This window comes from Spermophilus citellus, assembly GCF_964194105.1.
Source record: "Spermophilus citellus genome assembly, chromosome: 5".
Lineage (NCBI taxonomy): Eukaryota > Metazoa > Chordata > Mammalia > Rodentia > Sciuridae > Spermophilus > Spermophilus citellus.
Genome location: NC_138186.1, coordinates 81,259,824 through 81,287,160, shown reverse-complemented (window position 1 = coordinate 81,287,160; position 27,337 = coordinate 81,259,824). Strand labels below are relative to the sequence as shown.

At 35.9% G+C, this 27,337-nt stretch overlaps 1 protein-coding gene across 1 annotated transcript in view; it reads right to left on the bottom strand.

Moving 5' to 3' along the window:
* COL19A1 (collagen type XIX alpha 1 chain) overlaps positions 1 to 27,337 on the bottom strand; it is a 334,697-nt gene that overhangs the window by 39,955 nt on the left and 267,405 nt on the right. The window contains exons 26-42 of the mRNA XM_081293835.1: positions 26,723 to 26,812; positions 25,954 to 25,998; positions 25,769 to 25,846; positions 23,873 to 23,908; positions 23,708 to 23,761; positions 23,558 to 23,611; positions 21,803 to 21,844; positions 18,549 to 18,653; positions 18,413 to 18,466; positions 18,108 to 18,161; positions 13,548 to 13,601; positions 12,138 to 12,191; positions 9,570 to 9,623; positions 7,600 to 7,650; positions 7,475 to 7,519; positions 7,044 to 7,070; positions 3,466 to 3,519 (exon numbers count right to left, since the gene is read on the bottom strand). Of these exons, the coding sequence (XP_081149961.1) occupies positions 3,466 to 3,519; positions 7,044 to 7,070; positions 7,475 to 7,519; positions 7,600 to 7,650; positions 9,570 to 9,623; positions 12,138 to 12,191; positions 13,548 to 13,601; positions 18,108 to 18,161; positions 18,413 to 18,466; positions 18,549 to 18,653; positions 21,803 to 21,844; positions 23,558 to 23,611; positions 23,708 to 23,761; positions 23,873 to 23,908; positions 25,769 to 25,846; positions 25,954 to 25,998; positions 26,723 to 26,812 (951 nt within the window). The remainder of the gene's footprint in view (positions 1 to 3,465; positions 3,520 to 7,043; positions 7,071 to 7,474; positions 7,520 to 7,599; positions 7,651 to 9,569; positions 9,624 to 12,137; positions 12,192 to 13,547; positions 13,602 to 18,107; positions 18,162 to 18,412; positions 18,467 to 18,548; positions 18,654 to 21,802; positions 21,845 to 23,557; positions 23,612 to 23,707; positions 23,762 to 23,872; positions 23,909 to 25,768; positions 25,847 to 25,953; positions 25,999 to 26,722; positions 26,813 to 27,337) is intronic.

Here is a 27,337-nt window from a genome sequence, read left to right as displayed (position 1 = left end):
GGAAGTAATGTCTTTAACATATACAGCATAGCCACAGTCAAAAAGAAGAAACTAAAAGAAAAATAAATGCATCACAATCTCACCCATATCTTAAAAAGTGGATCTACTAGAAGTAGATAATAGAACAGTGATTTCCAGAGACTAAGGAGAGAATGGGTGGTGGAGAAATGGGGAGAGGCTGTGTAATGAATACAAACACACAATCAGATACAAATAAGTTCTGGTGTTCCATTGTAAAATGCAGGATGGCTATGGTTAGCAATGTTTTGTATATTTCAAAATCGCTAGAAGACTAGATTTTGAATGTTCTTACCACAGAGAAATGATAAGTATTTGAGATGATGGATTTGCTAATAACCCTAATTTGATCATTATATACTGTATATGTATATGAAAACATTGTACACCTAAATATGTACAATTATTATGTAGCTAAAAATTTTAATAGGCAAAACTGTAAGTTTCAGTCTATTTCCTTTAAAATATGAAATTTTTACCTTTGAATACACTAGAACTTCCATTTGTTGAAATAATGTACATGTGATAAAGATTAATGTTAAGAGGACTCCTCTTCTAATGTTCCAATCTCTCATTTCCTTGAATCACTCTCTAGTAATCTTGCTTCATATTCTCATAGATACATTTGAAGACCGTGCCAATAAAAATGTCCGCACCCCTCTAGATCCTTAATTTCATTCAACTTTGGGCCACCATTTTCTATCACAACTCACTGCCCTGAGTACCCTAAACCCCAGACCTACAACCCATTGATGGTACAAATTTTTCATTGTCCTTCACTCCATGAATGGCCTTTGCCTAGTTTAAACTCCATGGTTATTTGCATAACCTCTCTCTTGTATACCATTAACTTTCTTATTCTATTCTTGCTGCTACTACTCATTGTTCAAAACCAGAATACTATCTAAATCCAACTTCTCTACCCCATGGCTAAAGAAGCACATAATCTCAATTACTTGGTCTCACTTCACTTCACAAACAGGAACCTCAGTAGGGCCCCTGGGGCTGCCCAGTCATCACACTTTGTGGTCTCTGAATCTCTTTCTCCTCCCTCCCCTTCTTTCACCCTTGTGGGTTTTCCCTTTAAATCTCCAACCTCTTTTCCCTATTTTATTCTCATATTTGATCTTGCTTCTTCCATCTCTGAGAAAATTTAAGCAATTGGGAAAAAATATTTTTATATATAGACTCCAACCAATATATCTTCCCACACATCAGCACCTGCCTTCCTGTATGCTGCTTTCCCACCTGTTACCATAGATATTAACTAACCTCTCCATTTATGTACTAGGTCCCCTTCCCTCTTAGCTATTTATAGATGTTATTCCAGCAATTCTCATCCCTCGGTCCTATATCATTGGCCCTGTTGTCCACCTTTCTACTGGATCAATCCTTTAGCATACAAGTATTCTAGTATTTTTGTAGTCTTAAAAATTCATATAATAAATCCTGACCCTACTTCTTCTGGAATCCGATCGCCCATTTGCTTTCCTTTGCAGCAAAGCTCCTTGAGCATTTTTTGTATTGTACTAACTGTTTCTCTATTTAATCATTCTCTTAAATCCATTAAAATCCAGCATTTGCTTCTACCATGATTTCTCTGGTCAAGGACAACTGTGACCTCTATATTGCTAGATCCAGCAGACAATTCTTGACCTTCCTACTTGATCTATCTGCAGTATTTGAGACAGATGACTCTTTCTCCTTGACTATTTTCTTTTTCGCTTTCAGAACAAGTTTTCCTCCTGTCTCTCCATCACCTGTTAGTCTCCATTCCTCATTCTTCTATTTTTTTTTCTGGAAACTTTTAATGTTAGAGGATTTCAGGGTTTAGTTCTTGATCTGTTCTCTTTTTCAAAAAATATGTCATTCTCTTGGTGATATTATTCAGTTTCCTGGCATTAAAATAGTATTTTTGGAACAGTCAGCTTTATATCTCCACTTAAACTTTCTTTTCCACACTCCATACTGTATCATATTGTGTACTCAATACTCTGTTAACTGGCTAGCCAGTTTTGGCTGCCCACCAGCAGAAGTGGTGGTTGACAATTTATAGAAACGAAAGCCATGTGATAGACATATGTAGATTTAGCTATGTTGTGCTAGTCAGAAAACTCGGCTTGTTTGGTATCGAGCTGGACAGGGGTAGGTTCTACTTTTAGAATGAGGACATTCAGGAGCTCTCTGTTTTACCTCTACTTTGCTGACTAGTAGGCATCTTCACATTTGACCTCATGTCCAAAATTAAACTCCCAGTTGTCCTCAACCACTTCAAGTGGGTTCTGCTTGTAGCTTTCCCATTTCAGTGGATAGTCATCCCATCATACCAGTTTACTCAGGCTATGACATATGGATTATTTCTTGATTCCTCTTTATTTGCTTCTACTCACAGCTAATCAATCAGAAAATCCTGTTGACTCTTACTTCAAAATACATCTGGAATCCAGACATTTCTCACCACCTCCACTGATTCTGTTCTCACCTGAGCTGACATCAATTCCTACCTGGCTTCCCTGTTTCCCCTACAGTCCCCAACTGCACGTTCTGTCATTCTCAGAAACCACCAAAAGCTCTACATTTTACTCAGGGTGAAAGATAAAGTCCTGATAGAAGTGTCTTTATTAATGCTTCTCAAACTACCTAGGTGAAGGAGTGGTTTATTATTTTCTAATACATCGTAGTTCCCAGGATAAATCCATCGATCACATGTTTGCTAGATAATTTTAGACATTATTAGACAAGTTTTATAGGCTTACTCTAAATTTCTGTACTTAATTGTCAATAAACCCACAACCAAGAGTCTGCAGACTGGCACTGGTCCTCTAGTGGCCACACTTTGATTATCACTGCTCTACATGATGAATCAATCCACTCCTTACTTCTGCCCCTACCTCTCTGTCCTCATCTTCTACCACTCTCCTGGTCTCTTTGAATGTAGCAGGGAATGTCATGTCTCAGAGCCTTTAGACCTGCTGTTTCCTCTTTCTGGAACTTTCTTTTCTTGCTTGGTGCTGAGGATCTAACCTAGGGCCTTGCACATGCTAGGCAAGTACTCTACCACTGAGCTACATACTCTTAGTCCTTGAACATTCTTCCTTTATACTTGAGGGACTTGGCTACCTCTCTTTGCTTCCTCAACTCTTTGCTCAGATCTTGCCTCTGAGACACACTATTCAAAATCGCAAGCTCCAACCCCACTTTTCAAGCATTCTAGAGCTTCCTTAAGTTGGTCCACTTTTTCCTTTTCCATAGCACTTGACAATGGTGTTTATCCTTTAGTTTCTGTATCCAACACTTTACTAGAACATACATTCCATGAGAACAGGAGTTTTTGTTTTGTTCTCTTACATCTCCCCAAATCTAGAAGAGTTTCTGGTATAAAAGGAGGTGATCATCAGTAAACATTTTTGAATGTTGAATGAACACATTTCTAACTTCTGTGCTTACCTTTACACCTGGAAATCCTTCTAGTCCTGGCAACCCCATTGCACCAGGCTCTCCCTGTTAAACACAAACATAATGCAGGAGCAATGATCAGTAGGTTTTAAAGCGCCGGTTTCAAAAACAAAAATCTTTTTTGCTTACCCTCTCTAATGCTGCCTAACCCCCTCAACACTGATGTGAAATTTAGCAAGTAAATGGCTTGCTCTATCTAAAGCAATGTATTGTTGCATTTTGTGTCCAAAAATAGTTTGAGAATAAAAGCTATTCTCCAGAGAGGTTTGAGTTTATTTTGATTATTTTTCTGTCTAGAGGGATTTATTCTAATTAGATTCTTAGTCAGAATAACTCTAATTTCAATAAGAATTAGAATGAAAAGTTGGACTTCAATAATGTTTGCCAATTTGAGGTGCTGGGGCTGATGGATTGCCAGAGAATAAAACTTTTTAAGAGTGGATGAAGATGAAGCTCTCAAAGCAGTTTGTCATTCTTAGTATTCTCTGAAGCTGGACATGTGAATGCTTAAGACGATGGCCCCAGGAGCAGCCTCTCCAATGATTTTAAAAGTCACTGCTGAAATCAATGTGTCATTGAAAGGGGATGGGTAAGCATTTTCCACAAACACACAAAACCTTTTACTTGATCTAGTGTACTGACCCAGGTTAACTGGAACTGGTAGGCCCTTGAAACATTTGGGAAAACTGTGGTTAATTTTTAAAATGTTTGTTAGTGCATTATAATTATGCATAATGCATGATCGCACATACATGGGACATAATTTGCTCCACTTCAGCCCTCATTGCTTCTACTTTATATCCCTTCCTCCCCCACCCTTTCTACTTCCTCTATTCTACTGGTTTTCCTTCTATTTATTTATAGTGTTTTTAAAAATTAGTGCTTTAATAGATGTACATAAAGGTGAAATTCACAGTATATTCATGTGTACAGAGCATAATTTAGTCAGATTCATTTCACCATTCCTCCCTTTTTCCATCCTTCCTTCCTCCCCTTCAATACTCTTCCTCTATTTCTCTGATCTCCCTTCTATTTTCATGGGATCCTCCCACTGCTTCCCCCCTTGACTTTGAGTCTGGCTTATTTCACTTAGTGTAATGCTTCCTGGTTCCATCCATTTATCAACTATGGTTGATTTTGAAATATTGGGACTAAATATTAGGGCTTTTTAATTGAGGTAATTTGGGGGAGCTGTTTGACTTCTTGTTAATAAATTAATGTTAACTGCAATTATATTTTAGGACCCTGGATGCTTTAAACATAATCACATGGAAAAGCAAGCTACCAAATTTTATTCTCTGTAAATGTATTTTTGTACACATAGTTCTAATCTTCAAAAGTATTACCAAGGCTCTAACTTCCATTATTATGATATTATACTTAATTCAGAATACTAAACAAGTGAGCATAGCTTGGTACTTTTTGTGCTTCAGAAATCCTTTTAAATGCTCACTGATATGTAACCTGTCAATCAGAAAAATAGATTAAGAAGATGCTCAGATTCTATTCTGTATAAACCTCTGTAAAGAAAGCCTTGGGTTATTGACAAATGAAGTACACTCTTTGATTCTCTTTGTTTACATTCTCTACAGTCCTTTGATCACTTTTTTTCTTTTATCAATTGAACACCGAAGGAATGAAATGGTTTGCCTCAGAAGACAAATTCAATTAAAGGTAATTTTCCTTTGTAAGGGCTTACTGAGCCAATTAGAAATAGTGGTGCAGATATATCATCATGGGACTTACAGGAGCCTGAAAGAGTACATTTTCACCTGCCCATCTCAAGAGGGCAATTTTCTATCTCTGACCTATAATTTTCCTGCTACTGGATTATGTGAGGTATTATTTCTCCATCCAGGGCAAATGGTAGGAGATTGCAAGAGCAGCAAAGTGAGGCTGATACAGGCCCTGAAAGGGGAATCTGGTCCCCCTCCCTGAATATTTACACACCATTTATTTAAGTTTGTGGTTCTATATTTGTTTTGTGCTTTATGCAATTCACATCTCTAAAAGCAGGAAATTAGTTTTTATTTATTACCTTTTGTTTCAACTAAGAAACTCAAAAACTAGTCTCTTCAAATTCTACTCAAATACATCTTCATTTCTGTGCCAGCCACATTGTAATACAAGCAAATTATAACTTATCCTTTATTATAACATCTAAACTTTCTCACCTTATTCTGCAATTAATGCAAGAAACTTGAAAGAATGCTCCAGAAAAATCAGCAAGAAGTCTAAGTGCACCTATCTTTCTCAAAGGCATTGTTCTGTGTGTGAGTATGAAAGGTAAAGACTAGGAGGAAACTTTCATCAACATGATGAAAGATAATTCAAAAGGGAATGAATGAGGATCTGGGGTTGTGGCTCAGTGGTGTAACGCTTGCCTCACATACATGAGGTGCTTGGTTCAATCCTCAGCACCACATAAAAATAAATAAATAAAATAAAGGAATTGTGTCCAACTACAACTAATTTTTTTTAAAAGAATGAATGAAATATTTGGTAAAAAAACAAAGTTACAAATGAAGGCAGCATGAATAGCCAAACAAAAGAAACTTCTACATTACAAATTTGGGGTACAGAATATACTAATTAGTTGAAATAATGCTTTCAGAGGAAATAAGTTGGTTTTCAATTTATATTGCCTAATAATGAAATATAAGCTTTTTAATGCATCTCCTTTGAAAATATATTTAGATCTACAAAAATTATTTTATTGCTTGTCCTTTGCTGATTTAAAATTCACAGCTTTATCAAATTGTGCTAAAAATAACAAGGCTTTAGATTTTTTTGACTTGAAAATGGCTTGGAAGTTTATTTCAGGTTTAGGTACATTAGAGTTTCAAGTTTATACCCAAAGGTTAAAAGGATATACAAATGCAACATGAAGGATGGAACATATGCTTGAAAAGGACATGACAAGAAAAAATGCCAAGGATTAAAGGGAATCTAATTGAATTTGGCAGGACTTTTACAGTGAGACTTCATGGTTGAGAAAGATGTTGAGAACAATTATCATCCTTTGGGTGGCTGGAGGACAAGATCTCCTTCCTTGCTGAGTGTTAACCTCCTGATCTGTTCCACCTAATAAGTGGGTTTATGACAGCATACATTTTCTGCAGAATAATTGCCTAAGACAGTCAAAACAAACAGCCCCCCCCACTATTTTTTTTTTTTTTTGGTTGGGGAGATGTCAGATGTATTAAGGAATTTCTCTTCAGTAAGTATTTCTATAACTTACTTAAAACTGAATCAATCATCAAAAGAGGGCTATTAGAAGAAAATGTTCCATTTATCAAGAGCTTTATATGTGTCTAAATCACCGGATGATTTTTAAAACACACTGATGGAAAGAGATGAACCTCAAGGGCAATGACAACATCTGGACTAATGCATCTTAAAAAAAAAAAAAAAAAAAAAAAGACACATGCTGGCGTTTCTTCTTGTTGCCTCTGACATGTTAATTGATGAATACGTTAGAAGACGGGCCATCTTTGCTTGATGCACTTCTGTCAAATGTTAACAAAAACCTCTTTTCTAAGTGACACAAAACATGGAAACATACATACCGCTGGGCCAGGATCACCTTTTGGGCCCTAGAAGAAAAACATAAAGTTATTTTTTAAATAATATTCTGTAAATTTGTTTCAGTCATTAAACATTTTGGCCCAATTTGTTTTTAATACATGTAAGGATATTTGCAAAAACTTTTACTTTTGCTACAGATTGGATTTGAAAGATTAAGCAACTTGATGGGACTCCTGTGAAAATTATTGCTTGGACATTTAGTTTTTAGATTTCCAATGAAAAACAAACAATTATGCTACATGATAGTTTTTGTTATTTTGGCCATGTAAATTTTTTCAATTTTATAGTAGTTGGCTTCACTTATTTCTTCCCAGTGTAAAAACTGGTCATATTGTAACATGCATATTGGTCTGTTTCTCTCTAATATGGCAGTTCAGCTAAAATGTGCTAGATGATATATGGCTATACTTACAGGGGGACCAGGTGGCCCTGGATAACTAGGAACATTCACACCACCCTTTAGGAAAAAAAAAAATAAAGAATTTATAGCAACCTGTAACTAAAAAATGATTTAAAAATAATTCCATAGGTAAATACCTGGATTTTATATAAACTGCTCATGCCATTTCCTTCATTGACTGGTACACCCTTTGGAAAGAAATGGAAAACAGGATTACTTTAACCCTTAGCATTTCTACATCTTATCATTTTACCAAATGGTACTATCCCTACTCTATTTTTTAGTTTAAAATTTTTTCCTATTTTAGTGAGTGAGTTTAGTATTATGAGTAAAATACAATGTTTTCACTTTTGGCTTTCCTAAAGCAAATGTAGGGAAAGCAATGAAAAGGAGTGAGAGCTACACCTGGAGCACAGACACTTTCAGTTGGGGTTTGAATAATGTTCATGTTTGACAGATGAGACACTAATGCATTCAGAGGAAAATATTATTTGCTCGTTAAAATTCAGTTTCTGAATTGCCAACTTACACTAACTGTTTACAGCCTGCTGACCTGCAGGCTATAATTCGGTAGCACTGATGAAGATGTGAATAGGGAACAATTTGGCTACTGGAAAGTAGTTTTTTCCCAGTCTCTTCATACCAAATAGAAAATTAAGGTAAATGGGAAGATGTTATTCACAAGCTTGTGTGGATGTTTCTATAAACATATTCTTTAGAACTATGGGTTAGAGGAACTACCCCCCAAAATTGATGAGACTATAAATTCCCTAAGTCATCAATACTTAGAGAACTTATTCTGTTTCGAAAAATCACACAATTCAGCATTTAGAAAAATTTTGCATTTGAAAATTTCAGGATCTTTTACCCTTTTAAAAAGTTTTCATAGGATCAATAATCAACATTTTTGCAATTTTTCTCATTTCATTGTTTTTGAATAATGGTGGGCAAGGATGCTTGGTGAATACAATTTGCATGCATCTTCAAAACAATAGTGGTAGAAGAAAATTCTCCATCTATTTTTATTTTCTTATTTATTTGACAACTGTCGAATGTATGCTGTACTTGAGAATGCCATGTCCTGAAGAGATTGAGGCTACTGAGATTTCCAAAGGAAGTTTCCCAGATAAACTGAATCTGTCTTGAAAGAAAATTCAGAGTGAAGAGTAAGACTTCTTAAGCCCATTATAAAATCATGAGTCCCTTTCATGAGCTCATGTTTAGAATGGGGAAGAGGACCTGTTCTTCCACTGAGGGAGTATATTTTAGAATTTGAACTCCAAACATTCTTGCTTCTTTGTCAAGGGAAGGTATAACAAAGATGAACAGGTTGTTAAAAACGGTGCCAATCTCATGTATGCATAGCATAAAAACTGCACAAAAAATAACATATCCTTGTTTTCAGAAAGTCAGTCGGATTCTGTGCTTTTTCTGGATGTTTGCTGCTTAAATTATTCCTATGAGGAAGGGTGGAAAAGAACATTCTGCCTGAACCTCAGCTCTGCTGCGATTTGAGCATGGACCCACACGAGGGCAGACTTGCCATGGTGAGAGAGGCGCCTCTCCTCTCCACAGGCACCCTGACAGCCTTAACATCTGTCTCAATCACCAGCATCAAAATGTGGATGGTTCTTGTACATTTATGTTCACCAGGAGCTATAGAAATAGAAATTCCCTACATCTCAGACAACATGGGTGGGGATGAACACATATAGCATAATTTTTTCTTTTCTTTTTTTTTTGGTATACCAACTTGCATCACAAGAAGGGATCTCTTTTTTTAAATCCCCTTTATTTTCTGTGAACAAGGATCAATGAGGTAAAATGACTCTCTCCTGGTTTCTCAGGAGGGAACTGCAGAGGGAGGGTATATGCTCTGGTTCCCTAAATCCAAGGTTGGAAGACTCATGGTATACAAATCTGAGCACTGCACATTAGGGCTGAGCCAAAGGCGGGACAAAATCGGTCCCCAATGCTACACTGGCTATCATTTATATGTATATATAAAACACAGAAGACTTTATCTTTGAGAGCATCTATATGTCTGACCTCTGATAAGTCACAAGTAAACACATGGGTGTTAAGTTTTAAACCTGAAACAACTCACAGGTGGTCCAGGTGGTCCAGGTGGTCCAGGCTTCCCAGGGGGTCCCTCACTGCCCTGCAAGGGATACACAGATGAAAATCAACAGCTTAGACATTCTTACCCCAGTTTATAAACCAAACTGCTTTCTCAGAGAGCCATCATCTGAAATCAATAGGACTTGTCACTTTGTTTCAGCTTTACAGCTTACTCAGTTTGGTTTCTCCTTAAACCAGGAAAAATTCATTCTTACACCACACCCAGCCAGATACTCACTATGAAATGAGACAAACCATCTGATCCTGCCCTTGGCTTCCAGGGAAGCTGGGGGAAATCTCTCCTCCCTTGTGCACAGGAGCACAGCAAGGTTCCTATGGCTCTGAGATTGTGGCTTGCTGGATTAGCCCTCATTTTGAGCCTTACCTCTACCACCTGCATCTTTTGGAAGCCAGAGGCACTATCTACATAATTTATACAAATTAGAAAATCATAACCCTTGTTGTGCCTGCAGGAAAAGGAACTTTTTCCATTTCCTAGGTTCATATCAAACTTTATAACCAAGTCAGATGTGTCTTACTGAACAGAAGTGATGGTGGTTTAACACTGTTTAAGGGAAATGGTCCATACAACTTGAACAGACTCCTACAAGAGAAGTCTAACTGAAAATGAAATTTGAAAAAACCGAATTCAAGTTGAAACTTGGATTTCACTTTTGACAAAATGGAGTACTCATTGGTCCATAATAAGCAGTTATTGTCTCTTTGGTCTTTAACCAATTGTTCCTATAACTGCACATTGGTTTTAGAATAGCGGCCTCATAAAATCTTTTAAATCCTTCTATTTCAAGGGGGAAGGGTAAGAAATAATTAAAAATGAAACCAGAGCATAAAATATAAAGCCCAGGAATTTGGGAGATTTTAGTTCATTTTCTTTTTCTTTTTTTTTTTTTTTAAGAAAGAGTGGGAGAGAGTGGGGGAGAGAGAATTTTTTAATATTTATTTTTTAGTATTTGGCGGACACAACATCTTAGTTTGTATGTGGTGCTGAGGATTGAACCCGGGCCACACGCATGCTAGGCTAGCGCGCTACCGCTTGAGCCACATCCCCAGCCCTTTTAGTTCATTTTCAAAATTTGATTTCTTTACCCATTTTCTAATGTCAAAAGAATCACAAAATTTGTATGCTTATCAATAAAAGTTTTTGTATCTGCCTGAGAATGTGTGAAAAAGAACAAGCGTATATTTTCCCAAACTGCTTTGATGGTGGCTCTTTCCCTAAGATATGTCACATTAGGCTGACTGCTGGCTGTGTTCTTTGGAGAATTACGTCATAGTTCTCACAGGTCAACAAGGAAAAATATGTGCCTATTGAAAAGACTTTTCCCTGTCGGACACAATCAAAAGTCATATTTTCATTCATTCTTGTGCCCCTAAGCACATCTCAGAGTGGAATTCCCATTAACTTCAAAGGCAAGTCTATGACTGAATAATTTCCACAGAGAACAGAGAAAAAAGGCTGATGGCATTGGGCAAGCTGCTCATGATATTACAGAAAAAAAGTGCTGAGGCTAGGATAAGCACATTGTTCCCTTTCACTGGAATTCTTTTGCTCCTTGATGCCATTATATTTCATTTTGCTTAGGGATCTAAGTAGGTGGAAGACACTTATTTCCCCAGTCTGAATAGGTAGCATTATTTCACTCATTTGCTGATCTAGACCAACACTGTAGGGCCAATTTAGATCCTAAACCAGGTAAACCTGAGAAGTCTTCCTGTGTGGGATTCCTCTATTGCTAGTCTTCACTTCTGACCACAGCAACACATTTGCCCAATTACTGGCCTTTCCAGGAAAGTTCCTTAGTGAGCTTCTCCTGTGACCTTCTAGGGCCATAACTTCCAGACTCTCTCATCAAGGCCTTTGGTTTTTGGGATTTTTGTACTGATAGCCATCCAGGTGTCTGGAGTCTTGGTCCTGATAGAGCCTGAATGTTTGTGTGCCCCCAAAACTTATAGAATGAATCTTCAGGGTAATGTATTAGGAGGCGGAGACTCTGGGGGTGATAAGGTTACAAGCATGGAACCCTCCTTGAATAGGATTCATAACTTTCTGAAAGAAGCCCAAGAGAACTCGGTTACTCTTGAACTATGTGAGGACACAGCTGGAAGGTGCCATCCATATAAGAAAACAAATCCTACTAGCCACAAGATCTGCCAGTACCTTGGTTTCAGTTTTCAGCTTCTAAAACTGAGAAATAGATGTTGTTTATGAACTACCCAATTTATAGTATTTTGTTATAGAAACCTGGATCAACTGTTACTGGAACTCCCCCGTACAAACAACCTCATCTATTCCCTGGGTCTCTGTATCCAGCTTGGACTTTTCCATATGGCACCCATGCTCTATTTATCTTTTCTCCTCAGAACATCTCTCTTGTATTCAGACCACTTTTTAGACTGATATTCTTCCAAGTCCATTATAAGAATAGCCACTCCCCTTCATCAATTCTTCTCTGGATTTTATGGATCTCTCAATAAACTGTCTTATCTTGCCCTAATCCCAATTTGAATGGTAAGTAAGGCTTTTCCTCCATACCTTGTCACCCTTTGCTCCCATGGGACCAGGATGTCCAGTTCTTCCCACTAAGCCCTGTAAAACAGAAAACTAAGTTTGTTACAAAAACAACTAAATGGCCAAGGGTATTGGAAGTTGGTTGCTAAAACTTACACATTTTGAAGGTCATTTGACCCTAATTAAATCAGTTCTACAAGCTTATATTTCTTCAGGCTGATAGAGCAGCTGTATCCCGCTGATAAGCCCTTGGAAGGGTAAAATTTGTATTTGTGGTCGCTTTTTCACCTTGGCCAACCACATTTAATGACCTTAATTGGAACCTTTTGATACATTTAAGAATCTAGTCTTGCTGTTTAAATGACAATTTACATAATGTTATGCCTTTCTAAATGAGCTATCATTTTGGTAGTGATCAACATTTTAAATAATCCAAGAGAGGGCAGAATTAACAATGTGCATATAGAGTTATGTGATCTGCATTTTACCAGTGAAAAAGTAAAATTTAATTTTAATTGGGAATAGAATGAGCTATAATTTTCATGGTTTCTCTCATAACTCTTTTTCATAACTTTTTATTTCACTACAACTTAAAGTCAGGTTTGTTCTACATACTTTGGTGAAGGCATAAATGATTGAATTGTGGCAAACCTGTGATTCAAAACATTAAGTTAATAAATATGATGACATTCCTAGTTTTGTGGTCAAGATTCTAACTGTAAAGGAACTCTAAGAAAGGAAGAGAGAGAAGTTGACACATGAACTGGGTAGTTAGATTTAACAAATTAAAATACATTATTTGTGACAAACTAAAAGTTTTATTTCTCTGAAATTCAAATGAAACTGTGTGTCCTGTCTTTAATCTGGCAACTCTAGAACTGAAAGAGAGAAGTAGAAGAGTATTAGGTTGGGTTTGGTAGGTGGGAAGAGATTCTGCTCTAAGGAAGTAGGGGCCCATAGCACAATAAACATGTTTGTGTTTGAGAGGCAGTGAAAATCCTGACTACCATAGAGGATTTCTAAATTCACATAAAGGTATAAAAATAAAACTGATAAATCCTTGGCCCATATTTTCTTTTAGATGTTAATTCTCAGCTATGTTGCCCTCTGAATGTCTCTTCTCAAGGTTAGTGCCAAAAAATAACTAAAAAATAGAATGTTCTTTTATATCATATTTCTATTGCAAACAGAAGCTTAATCTCAGCCTGCTTTCTGGTCTGGTAGAGTTCTGATGACAATTCTCCAGGATGCTGACCAGCCTTAAGAAATACTAAATGAAAATCTGAGATATTGGATAATTCTACTTTTCTAGGCAATGACTGGACAATCTACATGCAAGCACCGAAAACGAGAAACAATGAGAAATACTAATTCATCTTGTATCATTTCAACAGGTATGAGCTATGAGTAGAAAAAATTTTAGCAAGTACTTACAGGGGGTCCAGTAGGGCCCATAGCACCTGGAATGCCTGGAATTCCTTGAAGACCCTAAAAGAGATAATTTCTACCATAAAATCTATTATAGGGAACAAAGCATTTTAGTTAACCAAATGTTTTTATTATTGAAAATTAAACAGGAACCATGGTAATATTCTGTATGAATATTAATTTTCAAAGAGTAAAGATGGTGGGCTAAGATGCTAGGACATGGAATTTGTGACAGACATACTTTTACCTATTCAGTGATTCATCAAGCTTTTTTGATCTTACAGAGCTAGCCCATTAGCAGTAGCATCACTGAGAATATCATACTATTACAGCATGGAAATACAAATTTCAGATTGGCAGAACACCATCAGGGAAATATATGATTGCACTAAAGTTTCATTCAACTAGTGGAAAATTGAATATGTTTTATGATATATTTACTTTAGCTGGTCATTTCATTATAAGAAAAAATATGGTTTATTGGTGAATTCAAATTTGAAATTCTTTTGTGGTTTAAGCATTAAAAAACCCCTCCCCTCCTTGGGTTTATAGTTATACTAGATAGAATTTTAAATGCTGATACATTTATACATCAAAGGAGAATTTGGGACTTATATAAGTTATTATATAAGGATTGGTAACTTCTATAATACATTAATTTTGTCCCTTCAATGTACCAACATAATGAGTTAAGCAAATAACATAAAATCTGTACCATGAAACATTTTAAAACTATCAAAATCATGATTTAGAAAGCTATTGGATAACATGGAAAATATTACATAGTGTAGGATCTAAATTTTTAAACAATTATAAATGTATTTCCTAAAAGAAGGGGTTGATGAACAAATTTTTATTATCATGGCAAATAGGAAAGTGTCTTATCTGGAAACTTCAGGGTTAGGCATGTTTCAGAATTTTGGATTTTCAGTCTTCTTGTAAAGGTAACACAGCACACATTGAGTATTATGTGCACTCCCAGTGGTGCCTGTGGCATTGCTTTCTATTAAAAACAAAAATATTTCTGTAGCAAATGTGATATTCTGAGAGTGGGAAAAATAGATCAGCTCCATGTGACTTCAGGTCAGAGTTCATGCCAGATGAATTTGCTGTAGACTTTGGGAAAATTTCTGAGGTTTGCAGAGGCTTTTAGGTTTGGATAAGAAACTGCAAACCATAATATTACTGTCAGCAGTCTTTCCTGAGAAGTGGGAATACAGATAACTTTGATCTTTTTAATACTTTTGTGTATTTCCCAAATTTCCCGTAACTTGGATCACTTCACTTCTATAATCAGAAAAAGATTTTAAATGTCTTTTTGTTATTTCAGATGCACTTGTGATCTGTTAAGTTCTAGTCTGAAGAGTTAGGGGTGTAGCTCAGTGGTAAGCACTTGCCTCCCATGTACAATGCCCAGGGCTCCAATCCTAACACCAAAGAAAAGCTCAACTTCAAGACTGAATGTTCCACTCTTTGAAGACTTGATTTCCTTTATGGTGCAGTCTTTTTCCATTACCAAGACATTCTTTATTATAATACAATTCCTTTTCCTTTTATTGTTATGAAGTATTAATTTCTATATATTTTATAATTTTTAGATGAAGTGAGCATGGTAAAATCACTGCATGTTTATTTCTGAGCATTCTATAGCACTTCGAGATGCATCAGGTTGTTTGCATCAAGGGTTTCAAGGACCAATTTCAGCCAGGTCTGTCCATCCAATGCCAAATGAGGGCATGTGTTACTTCAGGCTTATTCACATGATATAATATGAAAATATGTTGAAAATCTCCTTGAACCTGCTGTAATTCCTTATGAAATAACTCTTGGGCAAAATCTCATATATGCATGTGTTAAAAAATGTTGGCATATTTAGGTGCAAGATTCTACCCATCTCCTCGGCAATGCTGTATGTATAAGGGTGGACTCACACACGTAAGTGTGGTAAACTGGCTCTTTTTAACTTTATCACTTTAAAAATGAGTTTATACATTTACTAATGGAAAGGAAAATTTTTCCTTTGGGAATGGCACTTTTAAATGACTCAAAATTATTTTTGCATGTTGTACTATAAATTGCTTTATCTCAAAATACCTACATTCCTACATTTCAATAAAATTTTATGTGTACATATACAAGATATGTATAGATTGTTTTTTGCTACTTTTAGTCTCTTAGTCTAGAGATGCTGAGTGAGATTTTAGGTAGTGTAATTTATAAGCTTGGAACTCATTAACCTTTGATGACCACGTTAAACTTTAAAATAAACCTACATTAAAAAAACAATCTCAACAATCTTTCTCTAAACAAGCTGAAATTTTATAGTAAGGGTAAAAGTTACTATGGGTGCATAAAGGGCAATAAGATAATTTTAAAAGACAAGATGATTGCTGAAGAAGACAGATACATATTAAAGAGTAAAACAGTCAATTTAGCATATAGTACCAAACTTAAATACAAATTAAAATTTATTGCATAGATATTCAGGGATCATTAGAGCCAAGTTATTTCTCTGCTCTGATGTTTTGATTTTGCAAGGCCTAGCTAAGTGGCTACTAAGAATATTTATTTTTCTGTTGCTTTAGTTTATGGCTGAATGGCTGACAATATTTTCCATGCCTTATCCAACAATTATTATCCTGAAATATTGTAAGAAGACTTGCATTACAAGCAAGATTTCACTTTGATGATAAGACAGGGGTCTGTGCCTATTACCATCTTATAAATTGCTATCTTGAGATATGCAGTAATCTCTGTGAAAAAAAATGTGGAGGATAACATTATTCTTTCAAGAGCAGTAAGAAAATAGCCAATTTAAAATAGGCAACTCTTTTAAGTTCCCAAACAGATTAAATTGAAGACATTAAACTAGAAGCCCTTAAAGGGAGGGGCTGTACCACCAGATATTTTTCACTAAGGGTAGAATAGACATTTAAGATTTTCTAAGATTAGAGATTGTGTAGTTAACACAATAGAGCCTGTTGGCCAGTTAAAACTGCATATGTTCTTGGTCCAAGTTTTATTCACTTAAATCAACAAATTGGAATTTCAGGGAGTATCTGAGTCCATGTAGAAGACAAGATTGTTTGCTTTTATTGATCTGTTGGAGACAGAAAAGATAAAAAGACTATTCCTCTCAAAGGGCCCAATTGAGTCAATAAGTTTATTCAGGTTTTTTCATATTACTCATGTGAAGAACAAGGAAGAAGAATATAGTGAACTTGCTGGAATTCCCCACATAATGAGTTTGTACAAAATTTTGTGTAATCCACGTCAAAGAGCCCATGGGTGAGCTTAAGAAAGCATACCAAATTAGCAGAGGAATAATAACACTGGATTTCACTTCACCAAGAGAGCAGAGTACTTTACAGAATCAAAAATCAATTTCTAGTGAATTTTATTTATATATCCCCGATTTCCAATTATTTCCTCATCTTTTTGTTATTACCTTCTCAATTACCTCTAAAGCTTACTTCTTGAATACAGGCAGTTAAAAGCTGTTGGACTATTAAAATCCATTATTATGCTTATACTTTAGTGAAACCTTCTATGGAACTTGAGGAAGCAAAAGCTCATTAACTTTTACTTATTTTGAAAACAAAATGCCTTTAATGTTTTATTTATAGATAAAAAATTAATGTTATATTTCTTATTCTTTAATTTTTAACTTGGGGAAAAAGAAACCCAAACCAAGCCTCAAAGTTTTCTAGAAAAGAATCAATTTTAATTAAAAACAATGATACATGAGGATAATTTGTGAAATATGACTCCAACTAAAAAATAGATCTACTTTATACCATTATAATTTTCTGCACTAACATCAAGGTTAATATATGCCAGATGGCTTACTTACTTTCATTAAGAACTATTAGCATCAAAACTGTTTAAACTAACAACAATTCATCATTCTAATTGGTTTTTCTAAGAGTTAATGTGAATTATGCAGGACAAGAATGATATCCTGAGTATCACTGTGGCTTAGAGTCAGAAAATTATATCATTATCTCAAAAGCACATTTGAGTTGGATCTTTAGTCCAGGGAGTGAGCAGCTGATCTAAACTAGTCTACTCAGATCCTTTTGATAGTTTATTTTCTCCAAGATTATGGATATTGAGTAGCGACACAATCAAACCAAGATCATTAAAGCTGAATCATGTTGCGGGAGTGTTCCAGGGAAGCTTTTTTGAGTTTTGGAGCTTCCCTTATTCCTAGGCTAGTGCTTCTATTATTCCTTCAATCCTTTTAGCTACCCTGGTTTCCTTTTAGTAAGTTCCCTCTTCCTGTTCCCTTTATTCTTATTGTGAGAGAGCTACAATTGTCATCTGCCACATGAAAACAGAAAAACCATAGCTGACATTAACTTTCTGTCCTGACTCAAAACCTGTAGCAGTGGTAATAAAGATGAACACATAATTGTTTTAAATGAAAGTTTTGCCATTTATAAAGACCTACCTTGTCTTTTTATTAGTTTTGGCATTAATTCTGAGCTACAGAAAAACTGATATCTTTCCTATGTTGAGTCAAGTAAAGAGAATCAGCAGTAAGGACTCTTAGAAGACTCTTACCTCTTCGCCTCTCTCCCCAGGTATACCAGGGTAGCCCCGCTCTCCTTTGCTTCCCTAGAAAGACAGTAAGATCAGCTAGTGTACTCAATCATTTTGTTAGCTTTTGGAACAATTTAAAAAAAAAAGAACTCTTATTAGGATGCTTGAGGGATGCAATTTGGACTGGGTCAGGGAATGAAATGATTGCAACATTTGCAAAGGGCTTTTACCCCACTTTTAGCCCATATTTAAAAGTAGTGTATTTTAAAATGGGGTTTTCTTTTTTTCACCCAATTGAGAGTCCCACAGAAGACAGACTTTCTTACTTTTGGTCCTTCTCTGCCTGGAATTCCTGGAGGACCCCGTGGTCCTATATCACCCTAGAGGACAGAGAAGTAAAAGAACTGAGAGAATGCATTCTGTGTGCCACAGGCTCCCTGGACACTCAGCCAGCCTTCTCACCTTCCTGGTGATGGAATCGTATTTTCCAGGCTCACCAGCACCTCCTTCATCTCCTTTGTTGCTTTTTAGCCCAGGAACATTGGCTTGGCAGTTGCCACAGAAATTCTAATGGGTATAAAGATAAGGTTACTAAGAGATTTTAAAAAGTGAGGTTGATATATAGAAGAAAGAAATTAGTTCCCTATCTCTCACCCTGCACAAAAGTCAAAGTGCATCAAAGACTTAGGAATTAGACCAGAAACTTGACAACTGCTAGAAGAAAAAAACAGGATCAATATTCCATCATATTGGTGCAGGCACTGGCTTCCTTAACAAGACCTTTAATGCTAAAGAAATAAAACCAAGAGTCACTAAGTGGGATGCCATCAAATTAAAGAGCATCTGTACAGCAAAGGAAGTGATTTAGAGCATAAAGAGAAAGCCTAGAAAATAGGGGAAAATATTTGCCAGCTACTCTGACAGAGGATAATATCCAGAATATATAAAGAACTCAAAAAAGCTTGACACTGAAAAACCAAAACCAAAAAAAAAAAAAAAAAAACAAATGAACAAAAGAACTAAACAGACATTTCTCAAAATAATAAATACAAATATATTAAAAATATTCAGCATCTCTAGCAATCAGGGAAATGCAAATCTAAAAACTACACTAAGATTTCATCTCACTCTGTCAGAGTGGTAATTATCAAGAATACAAATAACAATACATGCTGGTGAGGATGTGGGGGAAAGGTTACAGTGATGCATTTTAGTGGGACTGCAAATTAGTACAACCATTCTGGAAATCAATATGGAGATTACCAAAAAAAAAAAAAAAAACTAGGAATGGAACCACCATATAATCCAGCTATTCCACTCTTTGGTATTTATCAAAAAACAAAAACAAAAAACAAAAAAGCTAAAAGCTAAAATTAGCACACTATAGAGATATAGTCACAACAATGCTTATAGCAGCACAATTTATAATAGCCAAAATTATGGAACTAGCCAACATGCCTGTCAATAGATGAATGGATTAATAAAATTTGGTACATATATATGGCATTTGCCAATAAATGGATGGAAATGGAGAATGCCATGCTAAGTGAAATAAATCAGACTCAGACAATCAAGAGTTGAATATTTTATCTCATACATGGAAGCTAGAGCAAAATAGGGGAAAAGAAGGTGTGTGAGAATCAGATATCAAAGAGACAGGGAAGATCAGTAGAGGGAGGAGATAGAGAGTGATAAGAGGTGGGAAAAGGGAGAAAATGTGGAATTAAGTTCACAAAATCATGCTATGCGCACATATAAATATACCATGGTGAATTTCACCTTTATGTATATGTGGAAAGTACCAATAAAAATTAAATGAGCAACAGGTAGATCAGTAGAGTAGAGGGAGGAGAATGTGGGGAGAAAGGAAGGCAGGGAAAGAGGGGGAACAGGGTTGCAAATGGAGTACATCAAATTTCAGGTATGTATGGTTTTGTTAAAGTGAACCCAACTATTTTGTATAATTATAATGCTTTAATAACAAAATAAATTGAGTCTGAAGGATAAATGGGTTTGCTAGAAAACCTGACAGAAAGTAGCACACCAATTAGTACTTGTTGAAGGAATAAAGAAATATATTATGCAGTCAGGGGTTTTCAATTTTAAAAAGTGAGGTTGATTGAATTTGAAGTTATAGTTGTACTTCTGTCAGAAATAAGTGATGTAACAGTTGCAAGGTCACTCTGTTTTCAGAAACTTATTTATCCAACTTGAAAAGACTGTCTTTGCAGGGAAAAAATTCAAAGCTTATTAGTAATATCTGAGATATTGGTGAGGGCTTATTTAAAAAATATCACTCTTGATAATATTTAAATGGAAAGTTCCAGATAAATAAGGAAAGGATTCATAAGTCAAGAACAAAGATTTGAGTTTCAACTGCTGAGCAACATGTTTAAAGAGGGAGGTGGTATTAAAGTTTGGAATAAACAACAAGATTACAGGGAACATACAAACAATGACTTAAGTCATTAAAAGGCAAAGAAAAACCTGGGAAGAAAGGATTTCTCCTTTGGTAGACAAATTAGTTGAGAAACCTTCCACAGGGCTTACTAGCATTTTACTTGTCAGTGGAGGCACTCATGTGAATAAGTCACTTGAGTGACCTGGACTTGACTCCAACGTCAAATCCAAGATAAGACAGAAAATCTAAGTGGAATTACCTTTCTGTTGCCTTCTTTATAACCTTTAGCTGGTCTGGAAAAGCTTGCATTTATGTGTCTGAACTAAGAGGACAAACATAAGACTTATCACATAGCTAAAGGAAAAGGGTATGTGAAAAGCCCTATAAAGACTTATTTTTAAATAAATTGTTGGAATCAGAATATGACCATGAAAACCCTAAACCCAAATACATACATAGAACTTGAGTCTTTTGATTGATTCAATTCAATAAATATTTCTGATGGCTTATAATTGTGCAAATCATTGGACTAAACCCTAGGAACATAAACTAAACCATATATACACATCTATATCCCAAGTGTTTGTGTGTGTGTACTTATGCACACTGTCTATTCATCCATACAGAAATAAGGGATGAGCATAAAGGACAAGATTCTCATCTAGAGTCACTCAGAGCATCATGAAGATATGATAATATAACCTTATTCATTTATCAGCCCTCCAATCTGTTTTACAGATAAAATATAAGAAAGTATTAGGGAAGAAAAATTGTAGCAAGATTAATTCTTTATGAGCTAGATAATAGGTAGAGATAATTTTTATTTAACAGGGTGACAGGTGTTAGGACAATGGTTGGCTTTGGAATTTTATAGCTCATTTTGTAAAATCTCATGACATAAAAAATTCAGCCTTGTAAGCTGTTTATTGAGCAGTGCTGGTTTTCATCCTGGGACTGACCAGGATGACACAATGAGAAGGATTAGATTTTATAGTAGTGAGCCAGGGTGGGTAAATGCCCATCAAAGGAAAGCTGTTGTTCCAGAGGACAGTGTAATCTCTTCAAGAGGGTTAATGACATTGTTCCTTCCCTTTGGTTTGTCTGAGAGCTGCACACTCCATTTCCATACCCAAAAGGCTGATAAAGAAGAGAATGGGGGAATACAGATTATTTTTACTATTTTAAAGATGTTCTCCATTTTAAAAATGCCATTTAAAAACCAGGCTGAACAATTAACTCAATTTCTAGTAAAGATTTTCTTTTTAATTTTTTTGTTGAATATTAAACCGTAATTTCTTACATAACAACAGAATACCTTGAATAAGGCCCCGATGTCTCCCAAGAGAGGAAGGGCAATCTGTGGTTAAAGAGGAAAAAAAATGTTATTAAACTGTTATGAGATGGATCTTGATGTGCCTCCCAAAGGCCAGCTGATGGCACTACTGGGAGCTGGTGGTACTTTTAAGAGGTGGAACTGGTGGAAGGAAGTGAGGTCACTAAAGGTGTGCCTTTGAGGGGTATATTGGGAATTTAGCTCCTCCTCCTCCTCTGTCTATCTGCTTCCTGGCCACCTGCAGGTGAACAGACTCCCCCATCACTTCCTCTCCTCCATGATGTTCTGCTTTGCCACAGGTCCAAAGTAACAGGCCAAATGGATATGGATTGAAACTTCTGAAACCATGAGTCCAAATAAATCTTTCCTTCTTCTCTTCAGTTGTTTATCAGGTATTTTGTCAGAGGGATGCAAAGCTAACACATACACGTGTACATAAGCACAATACAAAGCAAGAGTATAACATAATATAGATTTATTGTTTTCAAAATGCAATGTCAGTTACGATTTGGAGCATGAGGCTTCTAAGGTCTCACTGTCAGGATGATTGGTTCAACATTATGCTTCATGTCAAGTAACTGAACTGACACTGACAGAAAGCAGAACTATTTTGAGAAATATTCACTATTCTTCTGCCATGAACATGTAAACTCATAATTGTTTTGATTCTACATTTCTATCTCTACATTTTCATGACATGGCAACCTTTATTATTGGTTTTAATACTATATAAAGATAAATCATTTATTACAAAAAAATCATTCCTCTGCCAAGCACATTATCAGGCTGTTAGAAACATGAAGAGTACAGGATAAGTTTGCCTTGTTCTCACAGAGGTTCAAAACAGCCTTCGTAGGTGGAAGTAATGGACAAGACAGAAACAAAGGGAACTTGGGCTATGTTTTGACCAGATGTCTTAAAATGTGCTTTCCAAGAGACACTCTATAAAACCAGGTAGCTACAAGATTCCCACATGAGCCACACATATTCATTTGATTGTGGAGTTAAAGTAAGGTCATGCTTGCTTCTGCATGCGTGTTACAAAGGAACCTAAAGCCCAAACAATGTGGGAGGTAGAAAGGATTTGTGAGGCTTAGAACTCAGAGGCCAGATTTGGATTTTGTTACACAAAATTCTTAATACAATGTCATGTACCATATGGCCTCTCAAAGTATAACCACCGGGTCTGTGGCTATTTAAAGGGATTTCACTGTCACTCAAAGCAAGGTTTAACCTAAGAAAAAACTTTAGAACACACATTTAGTGCCTAAACCCCATTTTCCAAGGGCCTACTCAAGCCAGTTTTCATAATTTAATCTATCTCAGCATTTTAAAGCCATAGAACCAGTGAATGTGTACCATAATGTAGGTAACTTACCTGCAAACTTTCATTTAGAAAAATGAAATTCATTTAGTCAATAGCATTAGAAAGAATAGAAATTGTGTCTATATGTTTTATTTCAATTTTCCATGGAACTGAGATATTATATGCTAAGGCTCAGCCTGGGGTAAAACTGTATAGCTGAATTACACTCTTAGGAAATAAGCATTCATCACAAACACAAAAATGCTGACCCAGCTTGGATTTTTTTCCCTCTACAAAATAATGGGGATAAACAAAATCACCAAGCAGTCACTGAACATTCTAATTAGTTTGGACAGCAAAATTTGCTTGGTAGGCTGTTTGGCTTCTGGGTGCATTAATGATACATAAATCAGGAAAGTCTGTGTACATACCGGGTCACCTGGGGGACCTGGCAGTCCTGGCTTTCCATCTCTTCCTGGAGCTCCCTGAAAACAGAGGCATCATGTTCAAATCTTTGCAAGTTGGGATAGTTGCAGATTAAAACAGGGGTTGGAGAAAGGATAGGTAAAGAAGGTCCTTACATCATTTCCTGGGGTCCCTGGACTTCCTGGTAACCCAGGGAGACCTCGAGGACCCTGGAAAGGGAAGAAAATGAAAGTAGTTATTTAGGAGAACAGTCTTTCAGTAATTTCCTCTAGAAAACAAGTTAGATTTGTTGTGCTGGATAACTTAGTTAAGTAGCATACCTGAATACCTGGCTCTCCAGTTGGTCCTTGGGAGCCCTGAGTAAAATGAGATAAATGATCAAAATTCTACCAAGAATTCCCATGAATTATCCAGCTGATACAAAAGACTAAGTACTGTAATTTGCTTAGTGGAACAACAGCATTTGCCACCAAGAACACTCTGGTAACTGCTAGCTAAAACTTTGGGTGGTAGATAAACACTTTACCAAAAACCTGTTGCTTAAAACATCATGATTTTGCTCAGATCCCTGGAATATCTCTCATTCCATCCCACGTGGCTGCACACTCAAGAGTACAGAAGCAACACATCCAAATTCCACCTGACCAGAAACTTTTTGTTCCCTTTCTGCTCACAGGGATAACTGGCCAGGGATACCTTTCTCTCTCATTCTACTTTGAGTCTTTTCTCTTTGAAGAAATGACCAGAACTAGTGTTTGGTGACAGGAATAAGAAGTAAAGCATCAGGTATTGTTTTCTACTTTTAGAAAACTGGAATTTGGAGTAACTACAATGAGGCTGAGATGATCAGAGAACATATGATACTAGTTTTATCCCTATTAAATATCCACGGACCACTGAACTAAGAATTTACAACCAAAGCCAAGCAAAGCACTAGTTTCTTAGAAGTTGATTTCAGTAACTGTTCACTGATCTTTCTTATATTTTAAAATATGTATTCATATCACTGTTATTATTAAAGCCTTTTGTTCCCTTTCTGTCTATACTGTGTCCTTAGTGATTTTTTTCTTTAAACTCAATACCTCCTTAATAAGTTCATGATTTTTGTATACACATAGGTGTACACATATGGATGCATCTAAGTGTATGTGTATCGTGTTTTGTTGCTTTTACTTTGTTTCTTTTTATCTCAATAGTCTTTTACATTTTGTCACTATGGTTTGAACATCTCCTCCAAGGTTCACATGTTGGAAACTTAATCCCCAAATTCAATTAATGTTATTTGGAAGTGGGGCTTTGGGAGGCAATTAGGATTAGATGAAGTTATGAGTGGAGTCTCCATAATGGTATTAATAGTTTTATAAAAAGAAGGTGAAAGACCCAAGATAGATAGCTCAACTATATTACGATGCAACAAGAAGGTCCTCACCAGATGCTAGACTTCCCAGCCTCTAGAACCACAAGCTAAATAAATCTTTATTCTTTACATATTACCCAGTCTCTGGTATTCTATTATAGCAACAGAAAATGGACTAAAACATTTCCCTAGAAAATCAAACACTAATGATATACAATATAACCTATCTCTATCTATGCTTTATTTTAATTTTTATGACAATGTCAATGTAAGGCTGTGATATTGTGATATAATAAAAATATGTATTTGGTATTTGCCCTTGGTTTCTGACACCGAGTGTCAAAAACTCTTGCAATATCCTTAGCAATATTGTTAAAGCATTTAATCTTTGAATCTGATTTCTGTCAGAGAACTCTTAATATCTTGGAATTTCCTGACAATAGGAATGTCTTTTGTTCTATTTAGATAACTCTTTATAAATACTCTATCACTTTAAACATTAACTTCTTATTTAAAAATAAATAGTAATATTTAATAACACAATATGAGGTATTCATATCATCTTATGGACATGCATTTGTACTATCTAGTATATAACTATAAGTACAAAGGGTTAAGTGATTGCTAATCCAAAATCAGTGGATCTGTAATTAGTACAAAGAAGTCAATCAGCAGTGAACGTTCTCTGTGCACTTAATGACAGACCTTCAAAGCCCGTCAGTCTTCTCTGGATAGTGATCATTTGTATTTTCTCCTTTGATCTTTGTTTTCTTTTCTCCTTACTGAGACTTCACATTGAATTTTGTTTCATAATAACAAATTCAACAGAGTTTCAAGAGCCCAGCTAAATTTTACTTACTGTTTTTCCGGGAATTCCTGCCCCTGGTGGGCCCATGTCACCTGGGGAGCCCTGGACACCTGGCAGTCCTCTTTCACCCTGTGAAATGAGGTGCTTCTGTTAAGACAAGGCTCAAGAGGCATGGGTTTTTTGGTTATATTTTGCTCATTATTAATGTTTTAAAATTATCTATAATATTTTAATACCTTTGGCCCACGTGGACCAGGTGCTCCAGGATTTCCATCTAATCCCTAAAAAAAAAAAAAAAAAAAAAAAAAAAAAAAAAAAAAAAGAGTAAATACATTTATTTTTCTAAAAAGTTTTAAAAAATATTAGAAAAATAGTTTTAATTGCTCTTCACTTTACTTGAATGAATCTTGTAAGAATAAGGAATTAGAAACAGATTTCAATAGGTTATAGATTTTGTATAGCTACTTTAATATATGAGGCTCTTATGTGTAAACTATCTCATATTGAAACTTATTATTATCCTCATTCTTAACTAATAGAAAGGGTTCAAAGTGATGCAGAATAAAAGGCATATAAAACTGGATCACCAGTTTATGTTCTGGGAAAAGTCTGGATCACAGAGACATTTTCTGCAAATGACAACCTATGGTGACATCTGTAAAACCTCCAGAGGGAAGTATCAGACAGTTCAGTTTTAAGAGAGTGTCCAAAAAGGCTTATGCTTTAAAAGCAGTGTACTTTACTTGGATCCATAGGTCCCTACGGAATCCATGCAGAGGATTCAGGGGGTATATGAATCTTCCACATAAAAACAGTGTGTGCATGTATATTTCTTCAGAAGACAGGCTTTGCTTGCATTGAACCTTTAAAAGGGTTACAACTGTGATCTAAAGATGTTTCTTCTTTGGTACACTTAAACTTATACTTGTGCTCTCAAACTGGGAGCTCACATGTAGTCATTAATGAAGTTCCAAGAGAAACATTAGAAAAAGAGCTGGTACTTACTGGTTCCCCTGGCAGGCTTTTCCCTGGAGGACCGGCCTCACCTTTTGGACCTGGAAGCCCAGGAGGGCCTATAATCCCACCTGGATCTCCCTGAGGAAAACAAGATGAGATTCTTACTTTGTTGCTCATATTTGTGATGGGAACTGGGGAATCAGTAGTTTTTACTGTTTTAAATTGTCATCATAACCAGGCAAACTTCATTCACTTATCTATTCACTCCCTCAATAATATTTACTAAGTGTCCAACTCATACTAAGCACTATCCTACTTATGTCAAATACATTGAGATTTTGTAATGAGTTATCGTGCAATAAGTTTATCAGTATCATGTAACATAGACGTGTATAAATGTAGGCACAAAAGGGGTGTATCTATTCATAAGGTTCTTTGGATGATCTTTGTTCTATTTCCTAATAATGACTCAACATAAACATATTTCCAAGTAGCATTAATATGCTGTTTCCATGGAATTCCTGAATGATGCAGAGACTTCTTAGGTCTACACCAGAATTGGCAGTTAAGCTTGACATGAGCCTGACTCCTGGCATCTTCATCTCTAAGTTGTTTCATTTTTCACAAGGCATTTCTATGCAAGAATCAGGGCAGTGGCCATGC